At 40.1% G+C, this 18,608-nt stretch overlaps 1 protein-coding gene across 1 annotated transcript in view; it reads left to right on the top strand.

Annotated features, from left to right (window-relative positions):
* Nucleotides 1-134: 134 nt before the first annotated feature.
* ppp1r10 (protein phosphatase 1, regulatory subunit 10) overlaps nt 135-18,608 on the top strand; it is a 29,874-nt gene continuing 11,400 nt past the window's right edge. The window contains exons 1-12 of the mRNA XM_072259176.1: nt 135-522; nt 6,845-6,963; nt 7,794-7,880; nt 9,569-9,704; nt 10,544-10,595; nt 11,893-11,973; nt 12,817-13,014; nt 13,827-13,932; nt 14,980-15,089; nt 16,028-16,128; nt 17,362-17,506; nt 18,201-18,383. Coding sequence (XP_072115277.1) covers nt 6,857-6,963; nt 7,794-7,880; nt 9,569-9,704; nt 10,544-10,595; nt 11,893-11,973; nt 12,817-13,014; nt 13,827-13,932; nt 14,980-15,089; nt 16,028-16,128; nt 17,362-17,506; nt 18,201-18,383 — 1,306 coding nt within the window. The 5' untranslated portion in view covers nt 135-522; nt 6,845-6,856. The remainder of the gene's footprint in view (nt 523-6,844; nt 6,964-7,793; nt 7,881-9,568; nt 9,705-10,543; nt 10,596-11,892; nt 11,974-12,816; nt 13,015-13,826; nt 13,933-14,979; nt 15,090-16,027; nt 16,129-17,361; nt 17,507-18,200; nt 18,384-18,608) is intronic.

The raw sequence follows: 18,608 nt of genomic DNA, 5'->3' as shown, positions 1-18,608 counted from the left end.
GCAGCGCCATTCCGCGTCTGGTTTGAGGTATGTGGAAGTGGGAGGGTATACTGCTGGTAAATTTTGGGGGTTTCCCCAAAGAAAACGGTTTGATGTTATTTTTTGAAAAATATTTTGACTTCTAAGTATGTTCTATCGTATTTGTTTACTTAATCTTGTTTCTCTTGTTCTTTCTCTCCAGGTTTTTGCTATTGGCGAAGACAACGGGGGAAGAAGTCTCTCCTTTGTGTGGGTGTGTGTGTGTGAGGATAACAAAACAAAACAGCCGCACCTCAAAATTCCTTTTCATGTGCTTTTGATGAACTGGGACACTTTTTTCCAAAAAATATTTGCAATTCTTGCGAAAGGAGAGAAAAATATCAGCAAAAATATACCTACTTACCCATAAGCTCCTTTTTAACAAAAAAATAAGCCGAGTTCTTTGCAAACAAAGTCATGAAAGTCTCTTTAACAAAAAAATTGTCAACCTTGTGTTGTGTTTGCACATAAAAAAACTCGAGGCGCTGAAGGAGAGTTTTGATAGTAAGTTTCGATTTTTGGCAAACAAAAGGAAAGTTACTTTGGGTTGGGGAGGGGTTGCAATGAAATCGATATTTTTCTTTCTTTATATGCCTATTAATGAAGGGCTCGGATGAGGCGGGAGGGGCAGTGTGTTAAAAGGAGAAGAAGGGGTAGGGTTTGCAAAACAATGAGCTCACACACACTTTTAAGTGGTAATAAAAAGCGTAAAGTTATTGTGCTTTGTGTATGTGTGTGTGAGACCGGGGGGTAGGAAATGCGTTAAAAATACTTTTTTTAAAAAAAATGAAGGTCGTGCAATCTGTAAATAAAGATTGCTGCAAGTAATTCTCCCAGGGAAGGGGAAAAATCGTTTTAAACGCAGCAAGACGGGGGACGAAGTTTGCAGCAGGCTGTTCGGTTTAATGCTTAAAATGTATTTTTTGCCGTGGCTGCTCGTTAAGATGGCGGTCGCTGGCCGTCTTGTCCTAAGATGGCGGTGGCGGCTGCTTTTTGCTGCCTTGTTAAAACATGTTTTCCTTCCTCTATCCGAAACGCCACAAGGACCCGAGCCACAGAGAGGCCGGATGACTCAGATCAGACCGAGGTGACGTAACCTTCAGCCCCCACCCCCTTTCCCCACCCCACAGCTCCACTTCTCTCTTAGCCAATGGACTCGGCAAGGAAGAGGCGCCTGTCTGCAGCAAATCCCGGAGAGTAACAGCCCTCTCCCCTCTTACTGTGGCGATTCCACTGTCTGTAAATGACACTCGCCCGCCCCACATCGGAAGCTGCTGCTCTGTGGGGAAGAACAGCAATTTTAAATTGGAAGGTGCTTCAACCCTCTCTCCTCCCCCCCCCTACCCCGTCCCCCTTTCGAGGAATAACTGGAAACTACTTGTCTTAGGTGACGATCAGATGCCGTAGTGTGATAAAAATAATTATTTTCTTTCTCCCGCATCAAGGAACCGTGGACCCATTTTGCGATGTCAATTTGTGTTTTTTTTAAGAGTTTGATTGGTACCTCATTGGCGGTGGGGGTTGGTAGTGAAAGCTTGTGTGTAACTATATAAAAAATAACGCGATTAGCTTCTCAAGGTATCAATCAACCTCTTCACTCTAATTAAAATCGATTGAATGTCATGAAAAACGTAGCTGTGACCAGGTTACCACTGGGCCGTAGGTAAACGGGTTGCAGGCCATAATCTAATGTGTCTTCTGTATAGGTGTATAACTCTCGTCAGACAGCAACTTCATATGGAAAGCGGTTTTAACTTTTCATATTGGAGCTATGTGCCATTCTTGCACGGTTTTGTACTGTCTAGGTCCCAGCACAGTAGGGCTGATGAATAGGGGGAGGTGAAGCTAAAAACATCCTGCACTTTAAAACTCATCAGTGACAGCCACATGCAAACTGGTAAGCAAACCTTTCTGAACGTTAATTGCATTTCACGACTTCATTGCTGTCTTGAGCGAGTGTGACGTTTGCCATTCTAACAGATCCATAGTGAAATATTCGAGACCTGCATGCATAAAAAAAATATTGTCGGCATTGTTCCAGTGGGCTTGCTTCACGATCAAATTTTTAATTTCTGAAGTACCCATTTGTTTTCCACATCCCCTTATGCCGGTACAATTTCGGAGGCAGAAGTGGGATTACAGAGTACCGCGGTTATGCCGAGAGTCGGCGTTTAAGCTATTTCCACGATGCGTGTTCACTTTTATGGGGCAGGGGCGGGTAATGTTCTTCGTATTAATTTCATTAACCTCCAGCATGCGGCGCAGCGTCAGTAATTTGAACCCGACATGGTTAATTGGCATTCAGTTGGATTTTTTTTACCTCGCAATACTTCGCCCGCCCACTCCCGGGTGCGAAGGAGCGAGGTTATTGTTCTGCAGCTAGGCGAATCACCGCCCTTTTTCATTACAAACTATGTGGAAAGCCAGCGCCACCAATGATTTCTTACACGTAAAAGACGAGTGATTTCGGCTTCCCTGCAGACTAGCAATGGAGTCGTGTTAGTATTTTTATCTTTAGGGGTTTAGGGCAGATCAGCACCTGAGGTAAGGACCTAAATGTGCAGTTTGGAGAAAACAGTTCTTGCTGACATGCCCTGCATATCGAACCATTTGAATAAATTAATCATTGTAACCCTCTTATCTGGCACAGTGGTAACAGGTACAGTGATCCTTCCACTTAAAATTGGTTTAATTTTGTTAGACTGTATTCCACTCTGTACTCCACTGCACTGATGTACAACCCATTTTTCTAGGTGGATATGGATCTGACAATATAAGAATCTCTTGCATCTCTTGTTACATTATGCAAATGGAAAGCAAGAACCATTTTTAAAAACGTTGCTCATTAGCTGCTGTTTGTTATATATATCATATTTTACAGGAAGCCTTTTGCTTTATATTCAAATGTTGAAATTGGCCCTGTTCAAAGTTCTGGAAGGGATTGAAGATTTATTTCTGTAGTAGTTAGGCACTGCTATGGGTAATCAAAATGTAATTTAAGCACTAAAACACAATAAAAGCATAAGTTGCATGCTGACCATAGTTCAAGCACTGAAAATAATTACATGAACTTTTACATTAGTTGCAACTAGCCATAAAGGCCTTAAAATTCATTTTGCTAGGCCTGACTACCTAACATGAGGGTTGTATCTAGCCAATTGCCTTACACCCTTCTCCAAATATTATATTCATTCATTTTCATGTATGCAAGCTGTGCTGCAGTGTTTCCTGTGAGTACTGCTCAACCATCAGGTGATTTGAAATAGGTGAGCAAAAGCTGGTCAGAGCTGCTTTGTGAATAAGACAAAATAGTTTACTCCTAGTTTGCCATGAATTAGACTGATTTTCAATTTAACTTGGGAAACCCACAGATAGATGTCAGTGCCTTGCTTGATGCTATTTAAAAGGATGCATCTTACAGATACTCACAAGACATGTAATTTTGTCTACCAGTAAGATTGAAATGGTGGGAGAAGGGCTGAGTTTATGATAGTTTACAGTTGTATAGGTTCATTTTACTTTTGAATGGCATAATTAACCTGCATTTAACTGTGCCAGCAGACTGACAAGTTCACTTTCCCTGCACTGCACTATTTCTATAGCTATGTGTTTTAAGAGAGGGCATCTGAACTGCAGATAAGGCTTTAATTCTGAAGTAGTTTTAGAAAACATACATGTTTCATTTCACATTGAAATCTGACCCCCTTGGTGATTAGTGCATGTATGGTGAAGGGGTGAGTCAATTAATTCAGCATATAATGGGAGTACTTTGTGCCCCATTTAAGTAGATGTTCCAAATCTACTGTAGGTTAGGAAAATTATATTTGCAGATGACTCATTTAGGAGAATGTTCTCCAATGAACAGCACCATTTTAATAATGGTGCAAGTTTTCACATGCTATAAAGTCAAAAATAGAGGAGACCAAATCCATCAAGTTAACCTTGGGACCTGGTAACAGCTTGTTTTCTGCCAGCTGCATGATACTTACATATATAAACAGTGCAGACATATTATTCAGTCTTGGCAATTTGCATCTATACAGGCACATCCATGAGCTTTAAGGTCCCTGCAAGGTGACTTGGTTTACAAATCATTACTGCAGTATTCATTGCTGCATTTATTCCAGTAGATAGTGCAGTATTCCTTTGAAGCTGCAATAAATTAGCTTGTTAGATGGGAGGCCTCAGTCAAATGAGATTCTGGAATCTTGATCAAGGCTGTTCTGAGGCTAGTAAGTTTTGAGCAGTGTCTTGAGCTTTGGCTTGTTGCCCTTTCAGAACTGAAATATAAATAGAAGGTGAAGCCAACTACTATTGGTGAGGTGTACTAGCCAATATATTTTCCTGCCATCTAACTCCAGGAAAGGGCTTTCAAATATGAGAAGGCTAAATTCTAGCTTCTGATATTGGATATTTAGCAATGCTATCTTCAAAGGTGATGTAGACAGTCTTGTGCTTTCCATTTAAAATACAGGTGATTAAATTGGGTTGTCCTGACTTTTGCACCATTAAGTGCAGGCCTGACCCTTAATGCCTGTCATTGTGAGTGGCTTGGTCTCAAAGTCTGTAAATCCCTGTGCCTAGGGTTTTGAATACTTTATAATCTGACTATTCAGTCCCATAACCCACAGAATATTTTGAGAACATCAGTTTTGTATAAATAGCAGTAATGTTCGGTCTCAAATGAATTTAAGTTCAGCTATTCTGATATCTGGGAGGACAATGCTAGTTCACCTCAATGCGGGTAATCATATTTACACAAGACAACCAGTTGCCTCATGAATTGTTTTAAAGCTAAACATTTCATTGGCAGGTATCTGCTTTATTGGAGCTGTTCTTAATGGCATTTGTACATTGTGCAGAGACCCCTCTGATACAGGGGCAAAAACTATTAATATTATCCTCTTTCCCCCTTCCCCCTTGTAGTCTTCATGGACCTTGGCTGGAGATCTGCAGAACTGATTCCTGTATTCAGCTACTAGTGATTGCTGAACTGTGACTGCTCTTTGTTTTGTCCATTCTCCCTTGTTTGCTGATCTTTTACAGCTGGGGTGAAGATTTGGTCTGGAGGAAGCCACAGCACCTGAGCCTGAACTAGATTATTGGGGTTGAGGCATCATCTAGCAACAGACCATGCTACCCCAATAAATTCCTTGGCTGTTATAGTTGGGGATATGATTACAGTATACCTTACTGTTTTAGTTGAGAACATGATTATACAGGCATTAAATCACTTGAAATAGGCTCCAGCAGTTACACATCACTTGTGAAGACGAGCACTTGGCCATTTTTTCTCAATTTGAATGAACTTTGACCACATACATCCTTATCCTCTTCTGTATAAATAGAACATAAACTCTAATTCACTTAATTAGCCTCTGATTATTGTTGGCAAAATAGCTGTTATAGCAGTAATGGCATTGTTTTGCTGGGATCAGCATAGATGATCCTGCTGTTAATTACAGCCACCTCATTAACCAAGTTTGCTTGCACCTACTGAAATCAAGTCAATTTGAATCAGTATCCCCAGTCTTGTAAGTTTGCAGTATATACTGGAATTTTGTTTTGGTGCCCATGTCCTTAATGGACTGGTGCAGTAAAGCAAAATTCCTTTTAGTTTACAGCATCATGGAATGTGTGCAGATACATTTTTTTCTAAATGTGGAACTCCTGAACCAAGACTAACTGGAAAGTGCATAAATTCTAAGAATAATATTGTATGAGTCATGTGGAAAATGTTACATGTGGCAACATATGAGTGCCTTCTGATGGAAAACAATTCAGTTCTTTGTTGCTTTTTTTTAAACTTAGAATATCATGCACATTAATCCATCTGTACAACTTTTCTCTGCAACTTTGAAGTAGCATTTAGTTGTATTTGTTTTCTGTAGGCCATCGTTAAAGAAGCCAGTGTCTTGTTAACCATGGGATACATGTAACAGCAATGGCTTTTAAGTCAAATGTGCAGTATTAAAACATTTCTGAGCCAAGAAGGAGCTAATAAGACTATGCCTATATCTGGGAAATTACCAACCACTATGCTGTCTTAAGTTTGTTCTTGTGTGGAGTGTTGCACTTAGGGCAAGGGGTATGTAGCAGAATAAAGAGAGGAGGTTCCTATTATGATGGTTGAATTGGATACCATGCTTCCACAATAGTACAAATAGATGTGCGCAGTTAAATTACACATCTAAACAGTATACAAAAATGTCGCTTTGTACAGGGTGGTATGCAGTAAATATCAACCAAATGATAGAGCACATCAGGTTGTATCCTAGTACTGTAAAAGCATTAGGTTCACGTTAATGCTTTTTTTTGTCTTACCCATTCGTTGAAGCTGCAAGAAATTCATTCATGCTATCCATTTAAGTTTAGGCCCAGTAAATTGCTAGTAACAATTCGATTCCTGGAGCCAAAATTGGAATATTTTCTACTAAGTTTTGACATGCTGCTACTCTGAGCAAATGCAAGAGTTTAGTTTTATATAATTGTCTTGATATAAGGTACACAAGAAAGCCTGTCGCTTTGCCAAGATTTTTTGCTTCTTACTTATTTACTTTTCAACCAATAGAACAAATACATTTCTTAAACAATTACACTTGCAGAAATAATACAATGATTTCATAACATGGAGAACACAGGTTTTTGTAAAACTGATTTAGGAGGCAGGGTGGGTGAAAATTTAATTCTTCCCCTTGTTCAACGAACATATGGTGTCATGAATCTAATAAAGTTCATGTACCTCAGAGTCAAATGGTACTCTGACTACATTTTTGACCAGAGGAAAACAAAATACTGACCTCTTTATTTTGTGTTTTTTTTGAAGGTAATTGATACAATGGGTTCTGGGCCTGTAGATCCAAAAGAGCTCCTAATAGGGTTGGATTGCCTGCTTGGTAAAGATGGGGAAATTAAAAGTGCCGATGGTGTTATTAGAATTTACAGGTAAATCTTCACCATTCCATGTAATTATACACAAACTACATGTTTCTTTGTACAAATTCTGTAATGCATGTGGTATGTTTGAACATGGAACACCTTCTCTGCACACCTACATTGTTGATAGGCTGAGGGGAGTGTGATGGAGATGTTTGACAGCTGTTCCTTGGGACTGTTGTCTTTGTTTCTACTTCTTGCATCCTCAGTATGACTCGTGCAGTTTCCTAAGTTTCCATGCTGGCATGTGGCTGTAACTGTTGTATGTAGTGCTGGTGGTCATACCCAAGCTAAAAGCTGGCTACCGTCCAATGAGCTTTTGTGTGGCTCTAACTCTTTTGCATTAAACCTTTTATTTTTATGAAGCTGATAGCAAATATCGTTCCACTCTTGTGTGCGCAATGATAGTTTAACCTACCTGTCAACCTGACATTGTTTCCATAAACCACGTTCACTATCAAAGTGGTTGGGGATGATTTCAGTTGAGTGGAAATCCCTTGAGATCTAGTGGGACGTCACAGGCTTTATTGACTTAATAATGATTTAGAAAGTGTGCAGAATTAGTCCTCCACTTAATCCAGTCAGTTTTCAACCAAGTGATGACACATCCCTACCTCCTGCTTCCCACCAATTCTCATACGTCTGGGCAGATTCTTCTATGATGAATTTTAACACCAGGCTCTAGATTCCACTGGACTACATGAAAGTTGTTCATTATGATTGCTGCATTTCACTGAACACTTCAGTCTTTCAAACGTTTGCACTTGTATGTCTGGATAATGGCCACATTTCCAGTGCAAAGTGTATTAACTGTTTTTCACCTTGCCTTTTACTTTTAGGTTGATGAAGGAATCAAAAAAGCTAGTGAGCAGGTGTATGTACTTAAATATCCTGCTTCAGACCAGGTCTGAGGAGATCCTAAATCAGTAAGCATGATAACTTGTTTATTAGTATTCTTCTTTTAATTCACTGCCTTGTCTAATTTGGTATTGTCTTCAAGCTTGTTTGTACTGCCTTTTATGCACGACAATTCTGTGCTTCCTTGGTTCATTAGTATTTCACTATGCTGCCTTGGATTTAAAAATTAGGTATTTTTCTTAGCAAACCTTTACCCAATTAAGTTGTAGTAAAATTCATATTCCTTGGTCAGCAGCTAAATTCATGTGCAGGTTCAATTGTACATTTGGGCTATTGTTACTGCTGAGCACAATTCTAAATAGAGGCCTGTGCCCAATCCAAACAACTTATTTTTGTTTTACTTCTAAATTGATGGTATAGCATAGAGATCTAAATTAATGCAGTCTTAAAAGCAGGTGTTGTGTAATCCTGCAACTTCTGTCTAATGTACCTAAAAACAAATTGGAATTGTCCATTTCTCCTTCAAGATGGTACAACTTTTCTTTCTTTTCAAATCTTTATTATTATTATCCAAAATTAACACAAGTACATTGAAGTAAGCAACACTTAAAATGTCTCAAGAAAAAAACATTATTTTAAAGATTGAAAAATTTTTGGTGATAATTTAAAAAAACCCTCCTAAGCAAGAAAAAGTATGTGTGTGTGGGGGGGGGGGGGGGGGGGCGGAAGACCCCATTAGGTGTTGTTCAACCCCGGAGCCATGTGTCATACAAAAAGCTAAAGATAAACATCAAACCACCAGCAAGAAAAAAAAGTACCAAAAATTTACAAAATGGTACAACTTTTAATGTCCATGTTTGATCTACTGCAGGTCTATCTTCCTTCTTGATATTCCTATCCTTTAATTTCCCATTGGTACTAAAATACTTCTTGTCAGTCTGGAATATACTCGACCACTGAGAATCCACTGCCCCGTGAAAGGCATATGTCCTTTCCTATAAGGACAAGCATTAGTTACTCTTGCACGTGAATCTCAAGGTGGATGATGGTGCCAGTCCGTCGGGGGATTCCTTCTCTATGTCAAGAGAAGGATTGATGAGTAATCTTTATATTCAACGTTGTTGCCAATAATATGCCCTCCTAACCCATTCAACACAAAGCAGTTTTCTGTAAATTCACTCGTGGTAAAGTGCATGAGTCAAACATGTATGGCCACTTGAGTCCTATTTGCCATTCATTAATATAACTGCAGATCTTGTAACTCAAAACACAGTGTTTCTGCCCTATTCTTGTATTTTTCAAATCCTTTAATGTCTAGAAATCTGTCAATTTTTGTTCTGCTTTCAATCAATGCATCTCCATAGTGCTGTACAGTCAAAATCGAAAAAATTCTCTATTCTTTGAGTTTAAAAAATTATTCCCCGATTGGCCTGTATAATCTTTGCCCTACTTTCAGAATGTGACTCCTAGTTTCAAATGACGCATCATCCGAGGGAAGTGCCCTCTTAGCATCTACCTTGTTATATCCTCTTTAAGAATTTTATTCCTTTCAGTGACATCTCTTATTATTCAAAGTGCTAGCGGACAGAAGCCTATTTCACTCAATCTCTCATTGTGGTTACAGCTTCTGATCTTGATCTTGCCTTTAAATTCATGTACTCTACCATTACATTACGTTTCAGCTCTGTCTAAGCTTCTTGTAATGTCTGTTATGTCATGAGATGCTAATAGTCATCTGTTCCTTTCTTTCTTCAAGGTTCATCAGTATTGGTGGTTACAAGCTGTTGAATAATTGGTTGACCTATTCCAAAACTACCAGCAATGTGCCGTTGTTACAGCAAATTTTGCTGGCTTTGCAGCTGCTACCTCTCACTGTGGACCACCTGAAACAGGTAAATAAAACCCTGAACAAACCAGCTGTCATTAAGGTGGTGGCAATGAATGACCATGGCTTTCTCTTAAGTTTGCATTCTGTGCAGTAGTTCGACATTAGACCCTTGGTACAGAGCCAGAATATGAACAATTGGTAAGGAGTGACAGTTTTCACTGGTAACCAGAGGATTGTGAATCTATGGAATTTGTTGCCACGGGCGGCAGTGGAGGCCAAGTCATTGGGTGTATTTAAGGCAGAGATTGATAGGTATCTGAGTAGCCAGGGCATCAAATGTTATGGTGAGAAGGCGGGGGAGTGGGACTAAATGGGAGAATGGATCAGCTCATGATAAAGTGGTGGAGCAGACTCGATGGGCTGAATGGCTGACTTCTGCTCCTTTGTCTTATGGTCTAACCAGAGAACAAGTTTAAGATGGTTTGAAAGCTTAAAAGATTATTTAAAATCAAAATGCTATTAGGGTAATAGGTATAGTTTCATTTGCAGCTTTTAAAAATGGAGTTTGGTTTTCAATTAAAACTTTGCAAGGCTGTTGAGAAAAAGATTAGGAAAAGTGGGTCTAATAAAAAGATTTTTTTGAATGAGGTTGTTACTGAAAGTCATAGTAGTCATCATGGACATCTTTGCGGCTGAAAATTTAGAGTTGACTAGAACAGTAGACTTTGCAGCCTCTGAACTGTCACCTGTAGCATCAGTTGCCTTGACTTGATTTGGGACGGAGAGAAGTGTACAAGTCATGGGTTTTATAGTCTTACTTGGGGGAGGGGTTAGTTCCAGAATGCAGAATTTAATATTAAATGCAGTTAGCAGGTTGTTAAACTGTGCTTCATTCTGTTTCAGAATAACACAGCTAAGATAGTGAAACAATTGAGCAAGAGCTATGAGGATGAAGGTAAGTAAGGAATATTTGTATAATTGCTGCATGTTTTAGACTTTAAATCAAATTGACTTGTGCTCTTGTGGGTTGAAAGGAGCTAATAATCCTCTTGCATATTCCAAAAATGGATATTGGCTGATTAAGACTGGGGCTGCATCAGTTTGCAGGCTATATCGATCTTCTCTTTACTGCTGCTATGCGTCCATCTTACTAAGTTGTCTATAATGGACTCCCACAACAGCTTTAGGAAATAAACTACAGGCTCTGAACAGTATTGATGTTTGTTGCCAGTACACTATAGATTTTAATCACATTTTTTCACAGTTGCTTGCCTTGGAAATAGTGGTGTGGTTGAGAAAAATTTGTGTGATTAGTACAAGTTTTTATTTGATTTTATTTGTCACAATGGAGGATGGCGAGACTACTTTTCAAACACAGGTTTGTGTGTGTATGTACCCACACATACAAACATATATATATTAAACACATACTATGGGTATATTATATGACAAGACTTTTTTTCTTGTCATTATTTCCTAAACAGTACAGTATATCAACTGTTTACATAGCATTTACGTTGTATTAGATATCATAAGTAATCTAGAGATTACTTAAAGTACGAGCAGTCTTTAAGTTGGATTTGTACGTAAATTGCAACAGGTACATCCGGTATTATTTAGCGTTAGTCAAATGTTTGTCTTAGTATATAGTATACATTTTACCTTTCTTTTCATATAAAACACTTAAGAAACATATGTATTTCAATAATTAAACCATTGCGTTGCTTAGTAATAATTGTAGCTTTCATCGAGGCAGGGCCTTCTGCACGCTCCGTTATTCTCACTTTATCCTTTAAAATTGTTCCGATTGTTGACCGACTGTAGCCTAAAGCTTTTTCAATGACCGATGGTATTTCACCTCTTTCCAATCGCTTTATTATTTCCACTTTATTTTCAATCGTGATCATTTTCCGTCAGCGGAACAGAAACACTGCGGATTCAGCAGCAGCCACGTGCAGCAGGTCCTGAGCTCCGCCGGGTCCTAAAGTCCACGGCACTGAGACATGTTAAATAAGGGACTTGAGCGTCCGCGTTTTTTGGTATTCGTGGGGGGTCCTGGAACCAATCCACCACGGGCCGACTGTGTGTGTGTGTGTGTGTGTGTGTGTGTGTTTTACCCCCCACCCCGGTTGCCATGGGTTTGTGCTACCTCCTGTACAGATTTTTACATAATGAAAGGTTCATTAGGAGTATGATCACTTTGTCATCGGGTGAGAATTGTATTTCTCAGTTTCCTCTGGTTTCTCTTTCAGAACTCAGGAAGTTGGCACAGGTATTGGTTGACCATTGGATGACTGTCATTCGATCTCAAAGTCTGGGCCCTGGAATGATGGGTACATTTCAGTTCTTGTTAAAATAGATGATTACTTACTAAAATTCATTATTACCTTGTGTCCACTAGTAATTAATAAAATATAACTCTTGATCTCAGAGCAGTAGTTTAAAACTTAACCTGAGTAGCTTTATAAGATTACTGTTGCACAGCCGGGAGGAACTGAAGCCCATCTGGTTTAGGTGGTTTCTCCTATCCCTTCCTTCTATCTCTTAACCCACTTGAAGAGTCTCAGCCTAAAATGTTGAGCATCCATTTCCTTCAGTAAATATCACCTGACTTCAGTATTCTGTGTGTTGCGTCTGCGAGCTGTGTTGTACATGGGCTCAAGTACTCTCAAGACAGGAATATTGTGCCTTGCCATGAAGGTTCTGAATTATGCAGTCTGAATTGCTGTTAATTTGACATGCAAAATCACAAATTGTATTAGTTTTCAGAATGGCTACGTGTATTTTGCCTCTGGCCTTGCTTTGTGCCTTTTTTGGACAGTGTCAATTTATTTTTCAATCATGGTAAATTTGACTGTTCCGATTGAAGTCACAGACAGGGATTTGCTGCTTTTAGTAGATTAAATATTCTCTACAAATGCCTCTCAGAAGTGGCACGGCAGTAGGTGATATTTTAAGTGTATTTTAATCGGAGATCTTTAATGTCTAAATGAGCAAGCCAGCTTGTGTTCAAAGCTAAAACTCTACTGTAATACAGCAAGGTGTCAATTGTAGATGCTTGGTTAAGTGCTAACTGATTTGGTTTCTGATTTTTTTTTTAGTGATAAATTGTCCCAAGTATAAAGCATGATGAATTGATTTAGAGTCTTTCTTGTTTTCACTTTGAAAATCTGTAGATAAACAGCCAGAGAGGAAAAAGCGGAAAGAAGAGAAAAAGGATGAAGGCAAGATTCGGGCACCAGTTTCCGAGAGAGTTCCAGAACCCAAGTCAGAGCTCCGAGTGGAGGTCAAGGAGGAAGAGACAGAGAAGAAACGAGAAAAGCCCAAATCATTGCGCACAACAGCACCCAGTCACGCTAAGTTCCGGTCAACAGGTGAGTTCTTGGTGCTTGCTCAAAGAACCGGATAAAGTAGCTTAGACTTTTTTTGGCTAACGTCTCTGACTCATCACTCTGTGGTTTACTCTCATGTTAAGATGTGTACCTACTACTGAGCAAATGGAGCAGATAGTGTACCAACTCACATCAGAACTTTTGGTTTATTTAGATCAAGGGACATAGAAGCAGAATTTAGCCGTTCAACCCATCGAGTCTGCTCCACCATTCGCCATTATGTGCTGTGTCATATGACATAGGTGGTCATGGTCACATGACCATGATTCTTGGCAAATTTTTCTGCAAAAGTGGTTTGCCATAGCAGGCTTCTGGGCAGTGTCTTTACAAGATGGGTGACCTCAGCCTTTAGCAATACTCTTCAGAGATTGGCTGCCTGACGTCATTGGTCACATAACCAGGGTTTGTGATAAGCACTGGCTTCTCGTACCATCCATCACCTGCACCCCACTGCTTCACATGACCCAGATCGGGAAGGCCTCACAGGTGCTACACCTTGCCCAAGGGTGACCTGTGGGCTAGCGACGGGAAGGAGTGCCTTACGCCTCCTTCGGTAGAGACGCGTCTCCACCCCGTCACTGGATTCTATCGAGACTGATTTATTTGATGTCTCAGATCTTTTGAGTGTGCACTGAGATATGTTGGATACCACCTATTCTGTAGGCAGAGAGTTTATCAATTTCCCTGAGTTGCAGTTAACAGCCTTGTGATAAACCTGTTTTGTTTTAAAGGTTTACAGCCGTATGTGATTGTTTGATGTAGTGTATGTTAACGTCACCCAATTATTTTTGAAGGTTTGGAGATGGAACCAGCAGCTCCCATTCAGCCGAAGAAGATGACACCTGGTCCAGTCATTTCTGACAAGTACAACATCAAGCCAGCACCTCTGAAGAGACCAAAGTAAGACCTCTATTGTGATGCACATTTCATCATGCATTACTAGAAATGGTCAAGTGTTGGAGAGTAGGAGTGTACCTTTATGAACAGATTCTCTTCATGGGGTTGTACATGCCTGAGGGTGAATATTGCAACAATGGTTCTAAGTGCTCATGTGTCAGTGGCATAAACCCATTCTGGGGTGGGCAGAATCCATCAAGATCTTTATTTTATTGTGTGCGTTTATCACTAGACAGTTTAGATCAATATTCCTTGGAGTTTATAGGAATGAGGGGAGCCCTTACTCAAACTTATAAGATCCTGAGGAGGTTTGACAGGATAGTTTCCACTCATGGGAGAATATCGATACAGCGGAAGTGATTGCAAGATGAGGGACAGATCACTTAAAACTAAGACGTACAGAAATTTCTCATTGGAGAAATGCTACCCCATGAAAAATATTTAAAATGGAGTTATGAAATATCAATAATTTAAGGGCTGTGGAGGAATTGGCAAAGAAAGAGTTGAGGCTGCCAAAGAGGGCAGATCACATTGAATGTCAGGGCAGGCTTGAGGGGCCATATGTCCTGTTCCCATTTTACTTGCATTCAAAATTGAAATGTTAGTGTGATGGGATACCTGTTCAATTCTCAAGCCAGTACAAAAGTGGTTTATATCTAGCTAAATACAAAGTATAGTCAAAAGGCAGGAAATATGGCAACAAATATATTCGCAACTAGCTTTGGGTTATTTTAATATTAAAAATTTCGAACAAGGCAGAGAAGTAAAGATTGACAAGGTCACTGGAAATGTCTCTGCTCTTGTTCAAAGTAGGCAGCTGAGGCACGGACGTGATTCATGTCATAAAAAGAAACGACCTTTTCCATGCAGCAGGGCTCCCTCGGTACTGAACTGAGGTAATTTTTCAAGGTAGCCTTCATCCAAAATGAGCTAGGTCCCTTTGATTTCCGCAGCTGTAGTTTTCATTTCTTTAGACAACTGTCTTTTTGTTTTGCTAGTGAACCAGAACTCTTGCTATCACTAACAGCCTTTTTGTTTGTTTTTTCCTAGCACCTCTTTAACAAGCAGCGCTGCGCCGCAAGTGGAAAAGAAGTACAAACCATTGAATGTGACTCCAAACGCCACCAAGGAAATCAAAGTCAAGATCATTCCCCCCCAACGTGAGTATTCAGCGCTTTTAAAATTTCTAACTGCCTGTCTGAGAGTGCTTGTTGATGCATTTTCATGAGTGCTGTGCACACACCAATATTGCGCTTGAAATGCTAAATGTATTTGAGTTTGCATAATGGTTCAGTTGGTCTTCCTGATCCTCAACAGTTTAATGTGTAGTCACCTTTCTCTCATTTCTACTTCTCACTGCAGTCATCGTAGGAATGAGATAAGGTGTTCTAGAAGCACCACGTGAGGACAGCTAGTTAATTCCAGGCAAGGTTCAGGATCTGTGTGTCTGATTAAACACAGATCCATTGAGTAGGGTGAGGATCCTATGCATTCTCAACCATGCAGAATGGGAACAAATAAGGTGCTGTCAAACCAGCCTCACTCTGTCTACACTTCTGGCTAATCAGTAAAGTAGCCAGTATGATCAACTATCCCATTTCCTTCCCTTTCCATTGAGCAGAAAATAGAAAAGTTTGAAATCACATACTAAGTTCAAGCACAGCTACTACCCAGCTGTTGAATGGTCCACTCATCCAATAAGATGGACACCAAAACTCAGTCTACCCATCTATCACTTTGCCACTTACGACCTACCTGCACTGCACTTTCTCTGCCGCTGTTAAGCATTATCTTGCATTCTGATGTTATTTTACCATGTACTAACTCAGTGTGCTACTCCAGTGGATTAATCTGTCTGGATGCAAGACCAGTTTTTCACTTTACCCTGGTATATATGACAATATTAAACCAATTTGCCACTCTAATAACTTACTAAATACAAAATGGCCTGACCTTTTAGTATTGTTGAACACAGATAGTGAATGCATGCATTGCTGCCTCCAACTCCAGAATATTGACTTTTCCTTTCATTTTGAATAAACTAGATGCTGCTAACAATGGATTAGCTACATTCTGACCTGCTTTTTGTTTTGTACAGCTATTGAGAGTACTGGATTTCTGGAGGCACTCAACTCTGCCCCAGTGCATGGGCTGAAAATCAAGAAAAAGAAGAAGATAACATCCCCAACCAGTGTAAAGGTACTAAACAATGGGAGTGTGGGCTCTATTTATTTGTCTATAATCAATGAATGAATTAGAGTAGCTCAGTAGCCTTTAGGGTAATCTGTAAGGAGCTCTTTGGTTAGTCCTTCAAAATATATACTTTTGACTGGGGTTTTGATAAAATCTTTTGAGCTAGTGATTTTCCTTTCATATGGAAATACTCTTAGTTTTTAAATTTTGGTGATTAGTCTGCACTAGCTAGCTAATAAGTTCTTAGTGTATTTGAGCTTCTAGAATTAATCTATTTCATCTCATTGGCACTTTTTAAATTGATGGATGCCTGCTGTAACTTGCTTGTGTGAGCAGATGCAGCAGGCTATAATTCACCGGAGGGTTATGCTTGGTTTCTGATTAATGCTTATGATGCTAAGTCTTAGCTGTTGATTATAGAGTGCAGGATTGCATTGGTTCTTATAAGAAGCTATACATAGTAATGTATTCAAAGAGAAGGGAGAGACCCAGTGTGAGTGGATGCTGAGTTCCCGTTTGGATGTGGTCGTGGAAAGCAAGCAAAGTGGGGTTGATTATTGCAGAAAGGTGTACATTGTGAATGTCTTAAAGTAAAAGGCCTTAGCAGTAGTAGTAAATGAGTGTACCAAGAGGATTAACATTTGATGGATCTGGGCCTGTACTCAGAGAAGTTTTGAATAATGAGGGGGAGCTATTGAATTCTTAGATAGTGGTCATGGAGACAATGTTTTCAGTAGTGAGAGAATCTAGAGCCAGAGAGCACAGCTGCAGAATAGAGGAATGTCCCTTGAGAACAGAAATGAATTTCTTTAGCTAAAGGATGATGAATCTGTAGAATTCGTTGCGGCAGACAGCTGTGGAGACCAAGTCATTGGGTATATTTAAAGCAAAGTTTGAAAAGTTCTTGATTAGTAGGGTGTCAAAGAGTTTGGGGAGAAGGTAGGAGAATGAGATTGAGGAGGAAAATAAATTGGTTATGATCAAATGGTGGAGCAGAGTCAATGAGCAGAATGACCTAATTCTGCTTCAATTTCTTGTGATGTTATGGTGTGCCAATAGTATTATAAAGTGGTGGTTGGAATGATTTCAGACCCTGCAGGCATCTTCTAGTCACTTAAGTGCAGATGTGCTTTGTTCTGTGGTGCAGCTTCTTCACCTAATGTCATCATTTTACCGGTGTGCTTTGTATTCTTTATCACTGATGCTGGGTTTTTTAACATTCTTCTTCTCACCCCTCAGTCCAATCCCTTCGATCCAAAAGCCAGCCCTGAACAGAACAGCACCAAGCCTGCTTCTCCAGAAGCTGCCATCACTGAGCCCATGGATGTGGAAAGGTCTGCCACACCAGTGCCGCTGGAGGAGGTGCCTGAACCTCTAGAGATTAGTGAGTACTGTAGAATAGTCTCGGCAATGTTTGAAATATCGTAGCTAAGTAATTGTCTGCAGTCACTGCATTGTTAATGAACTGAAGTGTTCCCTGAGCTGTTCTTACTCTGGATTTGATGGTCTTTTTTCAATTACCCTTGGCAGTATAGGTTTCTGTAACATTTCTAATGATACGTTGGGAGTTATTCAGTGACAGCAGGGAAAGCTATTCCTCTCCACTCAGTCTTTGCCATGCTGGTTGCACACCAGTCACCCTATCTCCACTTCATTGTACTCCCCCCCCCCCCCCCCCCCACCATTTTCCATTCCTTTCTCCCTCGTCTATCCCGCTTCCCCTTAAAGACATGTTATTTACTCATGCTGTGGCGAGGTCCATCTTCTTGGATAAAGTTTCTTTGGAATTTTCTGGATTTATTAGTGTCAAAGTTTTTGAGGTGCTAGGAGGGATGTCCCCACCAAGCAATCTCAAATTGACATTGCCACAAGGATGGTCTCCTACAGTCTATGCAAGAACCTATACTATCTAGGAATTCTGAACATCTCCAGCATCCACACAGATTTTGCTGTCTTTCTGATCCACTTTACCTGCCAGTCCACCCACCACCATCACACACACAAACAACAGAGTCAAACTGCTTTAAGCCAGTGCCTGTTTCTGGTAGGTGTAACCTCTGTGCTTTATCTCTAACCAGCGATGGCAGAAGAGGATAACTCAGCGACTGTGGCCGCATCAGCAGCTGAACCGTCTGTCCCTGAGGCAGTGCCAGAAGCAGCCAAACTGACCAAGAAGGGAAAGAAAAGGAAGACAGTGTCATGGCGTGAGGAATCAAAGCTGCGGGAGTATTTCTACTTTGAACTGGACGAAACAGAACGAGGTAAGACTGAAATTGTGCCTCGGTCTCCTTCCAATTGTTCATTTCCCTAACGTGACCATTCCTGTATTAAATCTGGCAGTGTAATTATTCAGCTCATTTGTTCCTTTCGACTCCCATTGCTAAAATTGCGAAGATATACACAGGTGAATGGGGTGCCTTAGATGTCATCCAATGATTTGAATCTTTGCCTTTGAGCAGCCTCATCTAGTGAAGAAATTTCCTTGC

Source organism: Mobula birostris, chromosome 5 (assembly GCF_030028105.1).
Source record: "Mobula birostris isolate sMobBir1 chromosome 5, sMobBir1.hap1, whole genome shotgun sequence".
Lineage (NCBI taxonomy): Eukaryota > Metazoa > Chordata > Chondrichthyes > Myliobatiformes > Myliobatidae > Mobula > Mobula birostris.
This window is presented reverse-complemented; position numbering and strand designations above follow the sequence as displayed.